This window comes from Phlebotomus argentipes, unplaced genomic scaffold, assembly GCF_947086385.1.
Source record: "Phlebotomus argentipes unplaced genomic scaffold, Phlebotomus argentipes genome assembly contig_33, whole genome shotgun sequence".
NCBI classification, from domain to species: Eukaryota; Metazoa; Arthropoda; class Insecta; order Diptera; family Psychodidae; genus Phlebotomus; species Phlebotomus argentipes.
In genome coordinates, this window is record NW_026776167.1 from 785,634 (window position 1) to 800,620 (window position 14,987).

The following is a 14,987-nucleotide window of genomic DNA, read 5'->3' on the forward strand; positions in this document are numbered from 1 at the left end:
TATAACAAACCTTTTCGAGACCTTTGCTTATCGTTTTGGCGGTGATTTACAGCAGAAGAGCAGACTTGTCGTGCAGCATATGCTGCATGGATCTGATGCGAATTCTTCAATGATCCAGAGATAATAAAAAGCTCTAATAATGAAAATACCTGGGATTTATTTACATATCTCATAATTTGTGCCTCCTCATCGCCCTCTGTGAGCACGCTTTATCCACTATGCAAAAATTATAACTGAGGCTAACAGGCCTTTTTCCTCTCACGCGCCAAAACACTTGATTGAGCGCGCTTGTCGTCCCCAAATATGAATTATACATAAAGTCACTAATGAGACACATGTAAAGAGACAAATAGCGAGAGGATGCATACATATAGGATTATGATGCCAGTTTTTTTGGAAGACCAGATGCTGACTCCGCCCTTCCACAACTCCTCATGAGCAACTCCTTTTTGGTCCCAGCGCGATTTCACACTGACATAATAAAGTCGATCGATTTTTCCTCATCCGTGTTTTTCTTTCTGCTCATCTTCCACTAGAAGTCAAGGAGTTTCGCTCGTTGAGGTGATGAGAAAATCAAATAAAACATCATCAGAGAAGAATCTCTCAAATTAGGCGTGATTCTTCATCATGTCTTATCTGATTTTCATTGCAACAGTTGCGAGTATAATCACAATGTGATGAGGATGGAAAATCAGCCTCTGTTTTTTTTTCATTTAATTGTTGTAGGACCAACAAATTATTCATCAATTTTCCTCTTCTTTTTTTTGGGATAAAATCTCCCTTTCTCTTTCGTGATTCCAACAAGTTTTAATTTCTCTGGCTTCGTTATCGCTGAGTAAGATGCACTCAGGGGCAGTAGATTTGATCCAATTTCATTATCAATTTTCAACTGTTAATTAGGTCTGGCATAGATATTTACAGCTTTAATCTCACCCTATAAAGAGAAATTCCCATATTCAATGCCATGGAATAATTCACAGCAGATTCATATACAACGTACGCAAATCAATGTGTCTTATGACTGTCCATAAATTTGTCAAAATACAATTTCAAGAAAAAACGAAAAATATCATTTTCTTCTGAATTCTCATAAAACATTTCATTTTTTCTTGTTGGGATTTATTGCTATTATGGTGGATCAATTCTCTTGCCACAGTGTGTATTACTCACTCCTGATATTCTTATAATTCTCTTCTTCTAATCTTTACTCTTCGCGTATCATGCTAAAAAAAAAGTGTCAGGTACAAAAACTTTATGGGTGACACTTGCAGTCAGTCAAATTCATTAGAAAGGTGGAAATATCGCATGATATGAAGCATTGTTGCCCTTATGTCTCAATCGTCCCTAAACAGCAATATTATTACTCTTCATATGTTCTAAAAAGGAAGTATTTGAGCATTTATATGTGTTCATTTGTTATATAATCTACATACAAATAAAGTGTTTTTCTCTAGTAAGGTATCTATTTTCCTGTACTTTCACAAAATTGTCTCATACTTCGTGGAAATTCTCAATTGAGAGAATGAGATTGAGAAAAGCGTGTGACTCACTCGATGAAATATTTAAAAGAATATCATCAGACAAGTGTGTTTAGTCAGAATTTTAATATTTCGGGTATGATTCATTCGTCGAGACAGTTAATAAATAATGTGCAAAAATAAAGTTAAGACTGATTTTTGACTAATTTATCATTATAACTTATTGCATTGCTATTAAACCATCAATCTCATTCCCTCCCGTACTTTCACTTTGCAATCACTACGTGCTGAATGCATTTAAAATGGACAGGAAGCTAATCACAAATGTTCACACATCATGTGTCTTCATTCAAAGCCGAAGTGGCGCAATTAACTGGCCCTTCATTCATCTAAATCTACTTATAAAGAATTATCTGATATCTTCACTTTATATTCTCAATCTAAAAATAAATATATTAATTTCAGAGTAAATTTTATGAAATATTATACCTTCTAATCTCATAATCTTTGCCATCTTGATATATACTTTCAATTCCTAAACAGGGGATAAAATTTTGTCTTCACCTTTAACTCATTCGCTTTCTTTCACTCTCTTCCCAATCAACTAATGCCAGAATCTCTTAAACTTCACAAGTGAATAACATTGATATATAAATATTCTTTTTGATAGACTGATTTCAGATGATATTATATGTTATTATATTAATGTCTTAAATTATAAAACAATAGTGGATCAGTAGTTCTCATTTTGTATTCCATCTCATCTCCTGCGGGTGCGTTCATGGCACACGAATGTCTCGGGCATGCATAGGCGTTGTGTCCTCAGGACTTGGCGAGTCTTCGCCGCGTGGCCTGATCCGGACGACAGCGCGACGCACCTCCTCGTCGCGCTGAGGAATGTAGAGTCCGGTGGGCCCGGAATAGCAAGGAGCTCCAGCGCCTGACAGTCTCATCTTCTCCGACTCACTCGCGCCGCTACCATACTCGGTGAAGAGCTGGCCCAGGTTGAGCTGGGGAATCTGGTAGAACACCGATAGAGCCAGCATCACGCCGGACAAGCCCAGCAGCAGATAGCACGTGGTTAGAGTCTTGTAGAGCGTCGGATTTGCCACATTCTCCCCGTCTCCCGGAATGAAGTCACCCAAACCGATAGTAGTCAGGGAAATGAAACAGTAGTAGAAGGCATCCAGTAGATCCCAGCCAGGCTCCATGTAGGCAAAGACAAACATTGGCGCCACGAGAAAGAGCAGTCCAATAACCACCACTGCAAGATGTATATAAAGTACGCTTAGTGATTGGAAAGCAATTGCAGCAAGTCACAATATTTTCTCTAAGCCAAGCATTTGCAATTTGTATAAATTCTACACCGTAATCTCTTTAATGCAAAGATACAGTGTCTTTCACACAGCACATACGCGATATATCGCAAAAGTAAGCTATCTTGCAAAGAATTGTATGTACAATGGAGCGAAGGATTCATAACAGAACGAGTGGCGGTGCCAGTGCGTGGTTTATATCAAAACTATTAATGTCTCATCATGAAACCTTATTTTATAGTTTCATCTAGTTTAAAATTACTTATGATTTACGAATATTTTATTCCTAGAATTCTTATACATTATACAATACACACATTAATACATGCAATAGAATACATACATTATCCAAAATATATACCTCAAGTACCCTAAGTACCTTAAGTATCATAAATTACTGTCCATACAAAGTCCCAATCTTGCCGGATTTTCTATTTTATTTTATTTAAAAAAAAAACAAAGGATGAAATGAATTTAAAACACGTACTCAAAATATCCCCGATGGAAAAATTATTGTTGAAATGCTTTTTTCCCCACCAAATTCTCACAACTTTTCTAATGAAAATTTTCCGTAACTCAGAGAACAACAACATTCTTATGATCCCATAAAAAAAAGTCAAACACTTCACCTCAAACCCAAGGGTAAAAAAAAGAAGAAAAGTTCAGAGAGGAAAGCTTCATAAATTCTTGCCTTGTCCAACGATTTATTTTCACCCCAAAAAGCTGAATTTAATAAGATCTCAACTGTAAAACTGGTAGTTTATTGCACAGCAGAAAAGACTTTTTTGTACTTACCAATGAGCAGCAAATGGAGCAAACGGATGTTGAATGGTTGATACAAATGGCCCAATTTTGCATTCATAAAGCCCAACAGGCTACTCACAGGAATCATGAGACGATCGACTACGGCTGACAGGAGGACCAGTGTTAGCGGAATCCCCAGAGTTGCGTATATCATGCAGAAAATCTTCCCAGTCTCGCTGAGCGGTGTTACGTGTCCGTAACCTGGAAAGACAGTTATTAATTACAGACATTAATTAGATGTCAGGATATTATTTCAGCATGAAAAGAAATTCATAATTCCATTTACAAGCTCGCAATTGTATTTCCGCTGAATAGTTTTGCTTAATAGTTAGTGCTTTATTTGGTAATTTTCGCACTTTTATGTGTGGATCAACCAAACGTCAATAGCCTACCGCAACACCCACTAAATTATAACCAAAATAATAAATAAACATGGCAAATCATCTCTGTGATGAAACGTTGTAAAAATAAAAATATATAGATTAATTAACACAATTCTATGGATGTATTTTTTATGGAAGATTTGTGCAAGGTTTCATATTTCACTCAAACTTGACCTCTGAATTATCAGCATTCGTTAAAGTTTTTATTCATAGTTCCATTTAAATTACGCAGTGTGTTGACATTTTGTTTTTCCCGCTTTCATCTTTACTCTGAGTTTGTATAAAATGTTTTGAAAACCCATAAAGAAAAGCGTCGCTTCAAAATGATATTAAATGATATTCCATGGAATTTTTCCCCCCATTTTTGTTTGCACACCACTCTAAGGTCTGCGTGCTTCTTTGCGTATCTTGAGAGCACTCAATGGCGGAAGAAAACACACCCACTGCCCCTCAAAAAGGTGAAAAAGGAAAGGGTCCAAAAAGAAATATCAATTCAACTCCGCAAATTTTAATTCAAATCACGTAATTGCTATTCTCTCTTTTATACTTTGTCGACTCGAAATTGAAACATATGCACTCTGTCAATAATCATCCACTTAAACTTACCGATGGTCGTGACAACGGTGCTTGAGAAGAACAATGCCTGGCCGAAGCTCCAGTTCAGTTCACTGGATGAAGCATTTCGCAGGATGGAAATTCCACGTTCACTGGCACTCACAACCTCCTTGAGAAACGCCTCGAGATCATCATCTGGGTAAGGTGGAAAAGAAGAAGAATTCATCAAGTTTCTCTATGTTGCTTCCACCTAAGCTCAAGGAACATTCCTCGAGAGTTATGAATTTACACATCCCTTCGCTCTTCATCCCGCATGGGAATATTTAATATAATTAATGCATGAGTGTTTGTCAACTTTCCCTTTGCGTCATCGTTGAGACTTCCACTTTTCATTCTTTCTCGCTCTATTTGTTACCTACAATTTTAAAAATATTTCCCCATTCAAGAAACTTCACCACAGGGTGAGTCTTCTTACTGAAAATTACGAAATAATAGACGTTTTAACCGCACATTATAACATGATAATATATGATAAAGAAGGAAATACACCAGCAAAGAACGCAAAGTAATTAATTGCTGTTATAAATTTTCTGATAACGCATTTTTTTATCACTGTCCTGCTAATATTATGAGACGCACAAACTACCCCACAGTGTAATGAAAATTTTCTTTTTTTGACCATTAAATTGTCTACTTTTTCTATAATCGCTATTCCAAACTTATGACTTTTCTGGAAAATACGATTGTTAAAAAAATTCTAAAGACTAATAAGACCTAATAAGCCCTACTAATAAGAAAGGTTATTCCTTTGCCAAAGAACCTTTTCGACCCATAGATGAATATTTTAAAGTTGTTGACGGAAAAGCCATTTTTATCTTAAACACTTTTTTATTCTTCATACAATATTTCGGGACTTAATTTTCCTTCAATGAATAGAAAGCAGTTATCTCAAAAATTAGAAATAAAATTTTGAGACATCACCAAATATCAAAATTAGTATCTCACGAACTTCAAATGCATGAACACAATTTTTCCATACACATTCTATACCCAATGAGTGTTTATGTATTAGCATGAAAATACATACATTTTCCATAATGCTCAACTCTCTCTTGGCTAACCTTGTATGCTGTATTTGGCACGAAATGTGTTTCTGGACAAGCTCAACTTCCGTCGCGTCTCAAGTTCAAGTGACGACTCGACACTCATGAAGCTGAGAGCTCCGAGAACCAAGAAGAAAGTGTAGAAGATCGCAAAGGCAATCAAGTAAGCGTGATTCCGCTTCGTGAATTTCTTGTAGTGAATTCCCTCATAATGCAATTCACGCTTGAAATCCAATTCTGACTGTTTAAGACGAATTTCATCGACTCGTGCTTCAAATTCATCTGCAAAGTCTGACAAAAGTCCGTGAAGCTCGTCACCTGGATGTTTCTTCACCTTTGCCTTCTCCATGCTTCGTTATATAGCTGTAGACTGTCTGTCTTTTTTTCGCGAAGTGAGAAAAACCCGCCACGAAAGATCAATGTCACCGAGAACACGACCGCGAAAGAAGATGAGAAACAATACAAAAAGATATGATCACACGAAGTGCCAAAAATCACGTCAAATGAAGATCAAATCATCGCCAAAAGTGAGCCAAATGCCTTGGCACATTGACTCAATGTGTGTGCAATTTTCCGTGCTTCGACTAAATACCATATTTGTTATCACACCACCGAAACTAAAGACTAATCGCTCTCTCGGCTTGAGAAGAAAATCCACTTTCAACTGTATAATCTCTTGTCGCACAAGCAGACAATTACTCAATGACTCCAGCTAATATATGCCACCGAACATTTATACCGAGAAAGAGGCAGAAAAGTCAGGGAGAGACTCAACTGATAAGGCGCTCCTCTGATAAATCTCCGAGGCGGAGAAGAGTGGGACAAGAAATGTAAATTATGTAATGTAAATAAGTATGTAAAAGCTCAATCTCCTCTCTTTCTGTCTTCACAAATGAATTATGGACGTCTGGATGAGGGGAAGTAGATCAACAAGGAGAATTGGTTGTAAATCTAAAGTTCAAATACTGTACTTGTTCAAATTGCATCTCTAAATAGTTTAAATCAATACATCACACTTTTCCGGGTGTATAAAATTTCACCGAGAAAGTTTAGATACATTTCAATCTCAATGCATCAATTACTATTATGTATTGATTTTCCTAAGGAAACGTCAATCATATTAATGTGAACATTAATTATTCACATCAAAATTCCATCCCTCAATGTGATTATCTAATCATTATGGGGAGAGTAATGCTATTTCCTCGAAAAATATGTTATCTTGAACTTTGAAAATGCCCACATTAAATTAATAAACTGAAAGAAAAACAGAATAGCTCAAGCGCTTAAGTAAATATTTATTACATATGTATATAGAGAATTGTTCTATACCACCCTCTACGTTTTCTTTCCGCCAGAATTCTTTGCTTCTGTTAAAGGCCAAAAGTCTTGATGTAAGCAACATGATTTTAGATACAGAAATACACACTCCAGTATAGTCTGATAGATATTCCATCCATCCTATTTAAACCTCTTGCAACTTTTTGGGTGGTCTTAATCTTCGCCTAATCAGCACGCCTACAGTTGTGAAAAATTTACAATCATCGTCAAACTCGCCAAACCTTACATAAGGTTGAAATCTGTATTTTTTTCAATATGCAGCGTCAAAAACATGGAGAAAAAGACTCAATGCTTCAAGTAAATATACTTATATTACCATTTTTTAATTTCTATAGAATCAACATGCAAGTATGTTAAAATGGTTAAAATGTAATAATCCGAAGTTTTGTCTAAAACAAAGTCGGCTTCTAGCTAACTGACTTTAAATTTTCTGAGTTTGTTGAAAAATATTACCTCTGTAATATAATAGATTTTTCATTAAAATTTAACAATCTTTCATGAATCATTTCATTTAATAAATGAATGAAATTCACCCTCTTTAATAGTTTCAAAAGTTCAGAATGACTCCGCAGTACTATTACAGCAGGAAAGAGTGGAGGCAAAAATGTTTGTTGTTCCCATTGCAAGAAAATGAATTATTCTCCCATGAATATATGTAAATAAATCCTACACACAAGGCTAATCCCAGCCTTTGAGTGGTGGTATGGGGAGGGAATATATTAAATCTGTGTTGAAAGTCCATTTTGCTTAACACAGTACTCACCATCAACACACGAATATTTCTTGAGGAAGTTACTCCTGGCGAGATTGAGTTTCTTGGCAAATTCATCCATCCGTGGTGCTTCAATGGCAGAGAAAATTGCTGCTCCCACGACAAGGAAAAGAACGTAGCCGCCACAGAGAAGGGTGAAGCGAAATTTGCCACTCTTTGTGGATGTGGCTGCGGTGGATCCATGGTTGGTTTTACCACCCAGTGGCCAAGCCCCCAGTAACATGATGCTCCACTATCTATTCTGACCTACAGCGAGAGACAGAAATAGGAAGAGTGAGACGCATATCAATACGGCATTCAAATATTTACGGCGAAAGACAAGCAAATTCAAAATGATGATACCGAGAATGACCAGATAAAGACCCTTCTTATTCCGTCGTTCATGCCCACACATTGTGAACATCCAGAGCAATGAACAACTTCCATATGACTCACAGATTCTCTTGTGATTATGCTCTAGGCTGAGCACAACCAAAATTCATCTCCCTCTCTCTCTCTCTCTCTCTCTGCCTCATTACTAATTTAAAACCCAAATTGAAATCCAAACAAGACCAATCCTTCTCCTTTATATTTAGACATTCGCATACGTGAATGAAATTGCTATATGTACTTCTACAGAAACCACGAAATTCTACTTCCTTTCATGGAGAGAGAGAATATCCCTTATATTGAATTCACAACGTAATTTTAGGGAAATTATTATAATATTTAGTTTACAATCTTTCTCAATGAAGCAGAAGGTTGGAGTAAATGAAATTTGATTGGACCAGAAGAGTGATAACTCTAAGTCAGTCGTTATCAGTTTGAACAGTGCAGCCCCATTATTAATTTAACACTGAAAACAATTTATCTAAAAATAGTCATACAAATCAGAGAATTAAACTATTTTAAATGCGACAGGTGTTACTTTCGTCCACAGAAACGCCCCCTGAAAATTTCCAAATTAAATGGCACTCCGAGGATCTATTTTAAGAAGTAATCTCTTATTCCTACTACACACTCGCTCGATGTGTTATTTTTAGTCGGAATGCAAACACACTTTCTCCTGATGATACATTATTAATCATTGACAATTAATAGTAATTCCATGTAACTGAAGGAGCCTATTTTGACTGACCATCAAAAAAGCATCATGATGGAGCCATCAAATGTGGCAAATTGAATGAAAGTCTGACAAACACCCGATGAATGGCGATGTGAAATGGCTCAGGTGTAAAAGATGTATTACATTTCATTTTGATTCCTGATACAAAACTGTCCATGGAATTTATTTGTTGAAGAGTTTTATCACTTTGTCAACCATGGCAAGTGTCAAAGAGGAAGAAAAAATGGATGTTGGGGAGCAAAAAACGCGACACAGAGCTTTGTGTTTGATAAAGAAACTTTGGGGCAGAGATAAAACTATATCTCAGTCATTATTGATTTTTCCCATCTCTAGAGCAATTTTCATGTGAGTACACACGCTCTCGCTGTGAATTGACAAAGTCAGGCAACGTAAATGTTGGAAAATCATTAAATTAGTTAGATAGAATAAAAACTCACTTTTCAATACAACTAAATAGCGAGTGTTGAGCAAGCAACACGACTCAGTTAGGGAGAAAAAATGTGAGAAAGCGTAGTAAAAATTTAAAAATTCAGAGAGTTCAGAAAATTTGCACAATTTTCTTTGAATCCCTAAGCAAATTCAGAAAAAAACGTAGAAAAGCCAAATACAGAGATGTCACCCCCGACGACTAGTGAATTTTGAAATTTCCGGAAATCAACGTAATTTGCTCTGAGATAAGATCGTTTTTAAATTAATTACTTTCCATCCTTTTCAAAAGAGTGAATAAGAGAATGTCGTTGCTGAACCAACATTATAGATAGACATATTAATGCTCACTATCTCGAGGAATATGGCCAAGAATTTGCATACCTTCACAAAAATCAAATCAAGAGGATCATAAGATCAACATTATCGATTTGTCAGGTACTAAAGTAAAAAATGATGCCCGATGAATGAAATATTTTATTGGCCATTTCTATTATGGTATGAATATAATGTTTGAGGCCACAAAATGGAGAAAACACCCCCAAACACTATAGAATTCAAGAATCCATCGCATTTGCTCGATGTTTAACAATGATTTCTCATATAAAATTTATTTTTTGCTACCCTTCGACCTTGTCAATTTCCAGACAAGAGAGTTTTTGCATTTAACAGAAAATCACCTCAAAAAATTGAACACAATTTTATAGTCCCTTGTAATTGGATTTATGCCCGGTCTTGAAATGTATCAATTTTTAAAGCTGTGAAGAAAAAAATTTCCACGCACTCTTCACAACTTTTTCACCCACATCAAATATCAAGCCACAACATTCTCGAGAATGTCTTTGAGCTCCTTATTCCAGTGTAACTCTTTCCTAAGGATATTTTTCGCACGAAGACACATCTGCTAATGTGTGCAAAGTATCCTAAAAATAAATAATTTCCGGGAAAATTGAAACAAATTTAGCGGATCGACTTATACTCACCATACGAATAACAAGGCAGAGAAATAAATGATCAAAAATTTGGGTTAATATTTTATTTGAATTTTAAAATATTCACTGGGAAACGTGGCTTAATTTGCTCCAATTCTGTCTTACTCCTGGGTAATATTCGTGTAAGTCAGAGCAATTTTCATCTCGTGATTGTGTTCTCAAATTGAAAAAAAGACATCTGGTCAGCCAATTCACGATGTGATAAAGTCCGCCCAATCCTAAAAAAATGAATTGCGCAATGTCACGTAGCGCGGAGGGAATTTATGAAAAATTATATGCCACATTTTTGCATCAACAGAGACACACTTATGAAACCATGTCCATGCTATAAAATTTCCACATTATTTCCCACCACGCACACACCTCATAATTGAAGGCGGGGGTGTTGTTCTGAAAATAATCCATTTTGTCGTGAAAGATATGGAATTTGGTTTCATGGAAAAAATTCCTTCTCAACAGTAGGTGTATATTAATAAATGTTCAACAGTAAAAATGTGAAAATGTAACATTCTCACTGAGTTCTTAACGTGTTATTTAGCATTTATCGATTTTTCACCACCACCACACTGAGCAAGTTTTGGGGTAGTCCTCCCCATATTTAAAAACGTACAAACTTGAACACACACAGTAGTGGCTGTATTACAAAATTAATTGTACGTGTACAAACTGCGAGCACAGCATTTTAATTAATGGGGCACCATACTCATTCTCTCTCTCCTATTTTATTCAAATACGATTTTGCTCTATTCTTTCGTCTCTCTCCACTTGTAAAATTCATATTCCAATTCACTCCTTCTCGCTAGTTTTACCCAGCATTACCTGTAACCAATTAAAACTGTAGTCCATAATTCAAACTATCTCTCATAAACACATTCACTATATTTCTCATGGGAATTCTAACGTTAATGTGTCCCTTTTACTGTACAGACCATCCCTCAAATGCTTCATGGAAAAATCGAAAAAGAAAACTTAGGGGAAAGTGGGTTGAAAAATATTATATCACCCTTATTGCAAAGCTCACAATAATGATATCTGTCTTTCTGTTTGACAAATGCACTTAGACTGGTTATCTCTCATATCTCTGATTGAGTCTTTCTTCGCGAATATCCTAATCCTTTTCGTTGTGATGCCTTCTTACACGAGAACATCGTCTTTATGAAAGCTAATACATTACTACAGTGTATTAAAGTCGAAATTTTTGTTGCATCTCCGAAAAATTGAACTTTGTTTTTTAAAGTTTCTACCTTCCTTCTTAATTTAGATTTTTGTTATCTTCTTGACTTCCTTTCTCGTGATTTTTCCTTCGCTGATGCATTACTTCTTACACTGACATGTGACTCTTTCCGTTCATTTAGCAAATTAAACTTTATGAAACCAAAATAACTCATACTTCACCTATAGTCATATATATTTTAACAGAGGATTATTAGATAAACCAAGTATTCAACAGTGGAACATAAACTCAATTTTGATCATGATAATTAATTATATTTGCTCTGCTTTCGCTCTCTTTCTGCTTAATGTGTTCAATACATCAAGGTTTAAGTTGTAACGCAATAAATATTGACTGCAGATAAATTATCTGCATGGGTACTGAAAGTGAATAGAGAAGACGTTTAAATAGCGCATATTGAAAAATCATTTGCCGTGTGAAATCTACCATACAAAATTTCTCTCTCTCTCTCTCTCTCTCTCTCTCTTTCTACTTTATCGTTAAGAAAGTAATTATTTTTGTCGAGGCCTTATTCACTGTAAGAGAGTTTTATCGATGTTATTAAACATTAACAATCTTTGCATTAAATTCCTGTTAAATTTCAAGATAGAGCTCAGAAGATGGGAAAACACGTAAAATTTGTCGGAGAAATATAAAACTTTCGATATCACTCCCCTGAAGATATGATCCCATTTAGCGAAACGACGTGCGGTGTTTCTATTCAGCGTCTCCCGAAGAAGTGGAAATTTTGTGACTTGTTCACACGACCATCAAATTCACGCAGTTGTTTATTCCTCAAAATTGTGCCAGTTAAAGTTTGGGGCGTTCGCAAAGTAACGAGGGTGTATTGATCTAATTAATGCAATGAGATAGGAAAAATATACATAATGATTATTCTTGCATAATTCTCCTCGAAATGATTTTCACTTCCCAATAAGGGTATACACACCCAAACTCTTGATGTCCCGATTTAGGCGAATGGATGCCTTAGAGTAATTTAGCGCCATTACTGCTTTATGACTCTAAATAAGTACTAACCAAGGGGATACTTTAATAAATAATAGCATGGATGAATATATGAGAAGAACGAGAAAATTAACATTGAAACCTACACTTCAAATTCTCATAGTCCACCCACGAAATTATCAGTGATTCTTATCACACTCTCGTTCGTCACATGCATATAATAAATGAAAAAAATTGCGTACGCACCAGATAAAAAATCTCATGAAAATACTTATTCTCTCCTCGCATGCTCCGAGGAAAACGAGGAAGGGTGTGTGATGGAATATTTCATTCATGGAGTGGAGTCTAGTCAAGTCAATCTCCCTCAATATTTTCACATCATCTCTCATTCTCAGCGGACAACGTGAGCAAAAAGACGGAATCGTACACAGAGAAGATATTATACACTGAACATTCATCATCCCACTAATAATTAAAATCAATTAATATATACATAAATCTATTTCTTCTTTTTTTGCCTCGCGCGTTGAGTATCATTGGGACGAATTAAAATTGCTATAATGTTGGAGCACTTGAAATTCACGCCAACACAGAAAGAACTCAATCTCTTCCTCTTTCCAACTCGTTAGCGCATATCTCTGCATGAAATTTTGATGTATTTTTGTAACGCGGAACTCACCTTCTTGTGAACAGAGAGACTAGAATCGAATGCACAACCCTTTCAAAGTGAAAATTGGGCGCACTGAGAACGTCTTATTGTTTGGTCCCTCTCACTCTTTATGTTCACTTCTTTCCTACCGACGAGCAAATAGCCGGCATCTCTGTCGACGCGAGTTTCGTGACTGACTTGTGCTCTCACTACCTACGAGCGTTTCGAGTGAGATTCAGCAAATTTCACGACGCCAGGCCCGAATCGAGGCAAACCAGCGCCCGAACAATAAAAGTATCGCGAATTTTTTTTTGTTAATTCTCTTAATATATAATCTTCCCAAGAAGTGAGAAAATCTTATATTCAGCAAAGCATTGGAGCAGATTCTCGGTAATTTACTGATGAATGAATTGGAATTTGTATGAAAACGTAATGATGGTTTCACTTTAAATGCACACAAAGGAAGGTGTCATGTTTGATCAATAAACGTAATATGCATAAAATTCGCCAATTAATTAAATAAATTGTACAAGTGACGTAGAATTTTTTACAGTAATAACACTAATTATTTTTTTGCATTAAATTACTTAATAATAGTTTTAATACGCAGAAGTGTTATCCAATTAATCTACAAAATAATTTTAAAATAAAATCGGCGGATTGGAATCGTTTCGGCATACCTTATATGTATACATATAAGATAAAACTGCAAATCTCAGAGGGCTCAGAGGCATGATTTGACTATATAACATAATATTCGAGTATTAAAATTTACCATACACAATTTCATTCTTTCTTTCATTTTGAATCCAATACATCATCTCTTATTAAATTTTCTCATCGAACATCATTCGAAAAATTAAAACCCTTGTCTAACTCTTGAGACATAAGAGAATTACTATAAAATCCATCCACTTCAGCAGACACGGTTTGTTGACCAAATTGTGTATTTACACAATGTGGCATTAATCTGTATGAAAGGAGTCCAAGTACACTATGTAAATCGATAGACAATGGGAGAAGAAATTGCAGAATGAAGCAATCCTTGTGAGCGGAAGTCACTGGTCACACAGGTCTTTAAGGCTGGGCTAAGGAGGAAAGAAGACATATGAAAATCCAGGGCTGTAGGATGTTCTAGTGCTTTGTTCCACTTCTTGCCTGTCAGAGTGTTTCAATTTTTTACAATTGGATAACTCCCTGACAGCGCATTTTGCGGAGGTGTACATGCACTGTTGTATGTTATCCACATACCGAACGAACATAAAGGAGGTGGATACTAATTCAGATGGTTCCTGCTGAATAATTCACCCATTGAGTGATCGTCATGGCACGAAAACGATTCGACATGAAATCGCATCAATGGAAAATGGTGTTGGTTCCTTTGCGCCGATCTCCTAGCGCATTTTCCAGTCTTTCACACCACAAGACCCCCACCCGCAGTGACGTCAGCAGGGCGGGTGGAACCATCCACCCTCCGCTCATTCAATCAATGTTTGTTAAACTTTACACATACACGCCATGGACAATAAATTAGGCTCCTGAATTGCTTCACTTCACACGGAGTCTCTCATTCTCTTGGAGGGTCATTTTTTCCGTTACCACTGTCTCCTCATTTCCGTGGTTCTTAGTAAGAGGGATTAAGACACGCACAAGCCCAGACACTGTGGGATTGCGATTCCATTCACGAATCGTGAATCTGATGGATTTTCCTCAATTACTCCAATTTCACGCGCATTGACAGTGTAGGTGACAAGAGCTTTTGTAATTTGCTCGAGGTGATGCTCAATATTCCTCACACTAAACCTGGAACGTTTGTACGATTGCATCAAACTCTGAAGGAGACAAAAACCTGAGAATTTTTCAGAGAAAATCTCCATCTTTTTC

At 36.2% G+C, this 14,987-nt stretch overlaps 1 protein-coding gene across 2 annotated transcripts; it reads right to left on the reverse strand.

Annotated features, from left to right (window-relative positions):
* Positions 1-446: 446 nt before the first annotated feature.
* Positions 447-13,264, reverse strand: LOC132256897 (potassium channel subfamily K member 1-like). 2 transcript variants are annotated; one of them, XM_059753492.1, is made up of 5 exons: positions 13,134-13,264; positions 7,744-7,998; positions 4,588-4,731; positions 3,590-3,799; positions 447-2,742 (listed from the first exon to the last, which is right to left on the reverse strand). In XM_059753492.1, the coding sequence occupies exons 2-5, from the start codon at positions 7,973-7,975 to the stop codon at positions 2,258-2,260; spliced, it is 1,071 nt and encodes a 356-aa protein (XP_059609475.1). In that variant the 5' UTR covers positions 7,976-7,998; positions 13,134-13,264; the 3' UTR covers positions 447-2,257. The 2 variants fall into 2 exon arrangements, with proteins under 2 accessions (XP_059609475.1, XP_059609474.1); XM_059753491.1 differs by lacking the exons at positions 7,744-7,998; positions 13,134-13,264 and adding an exon at positions 5,658-6,342.
* Positions 13,265-14,987: the final 1,723 nt, after the last annotated feature.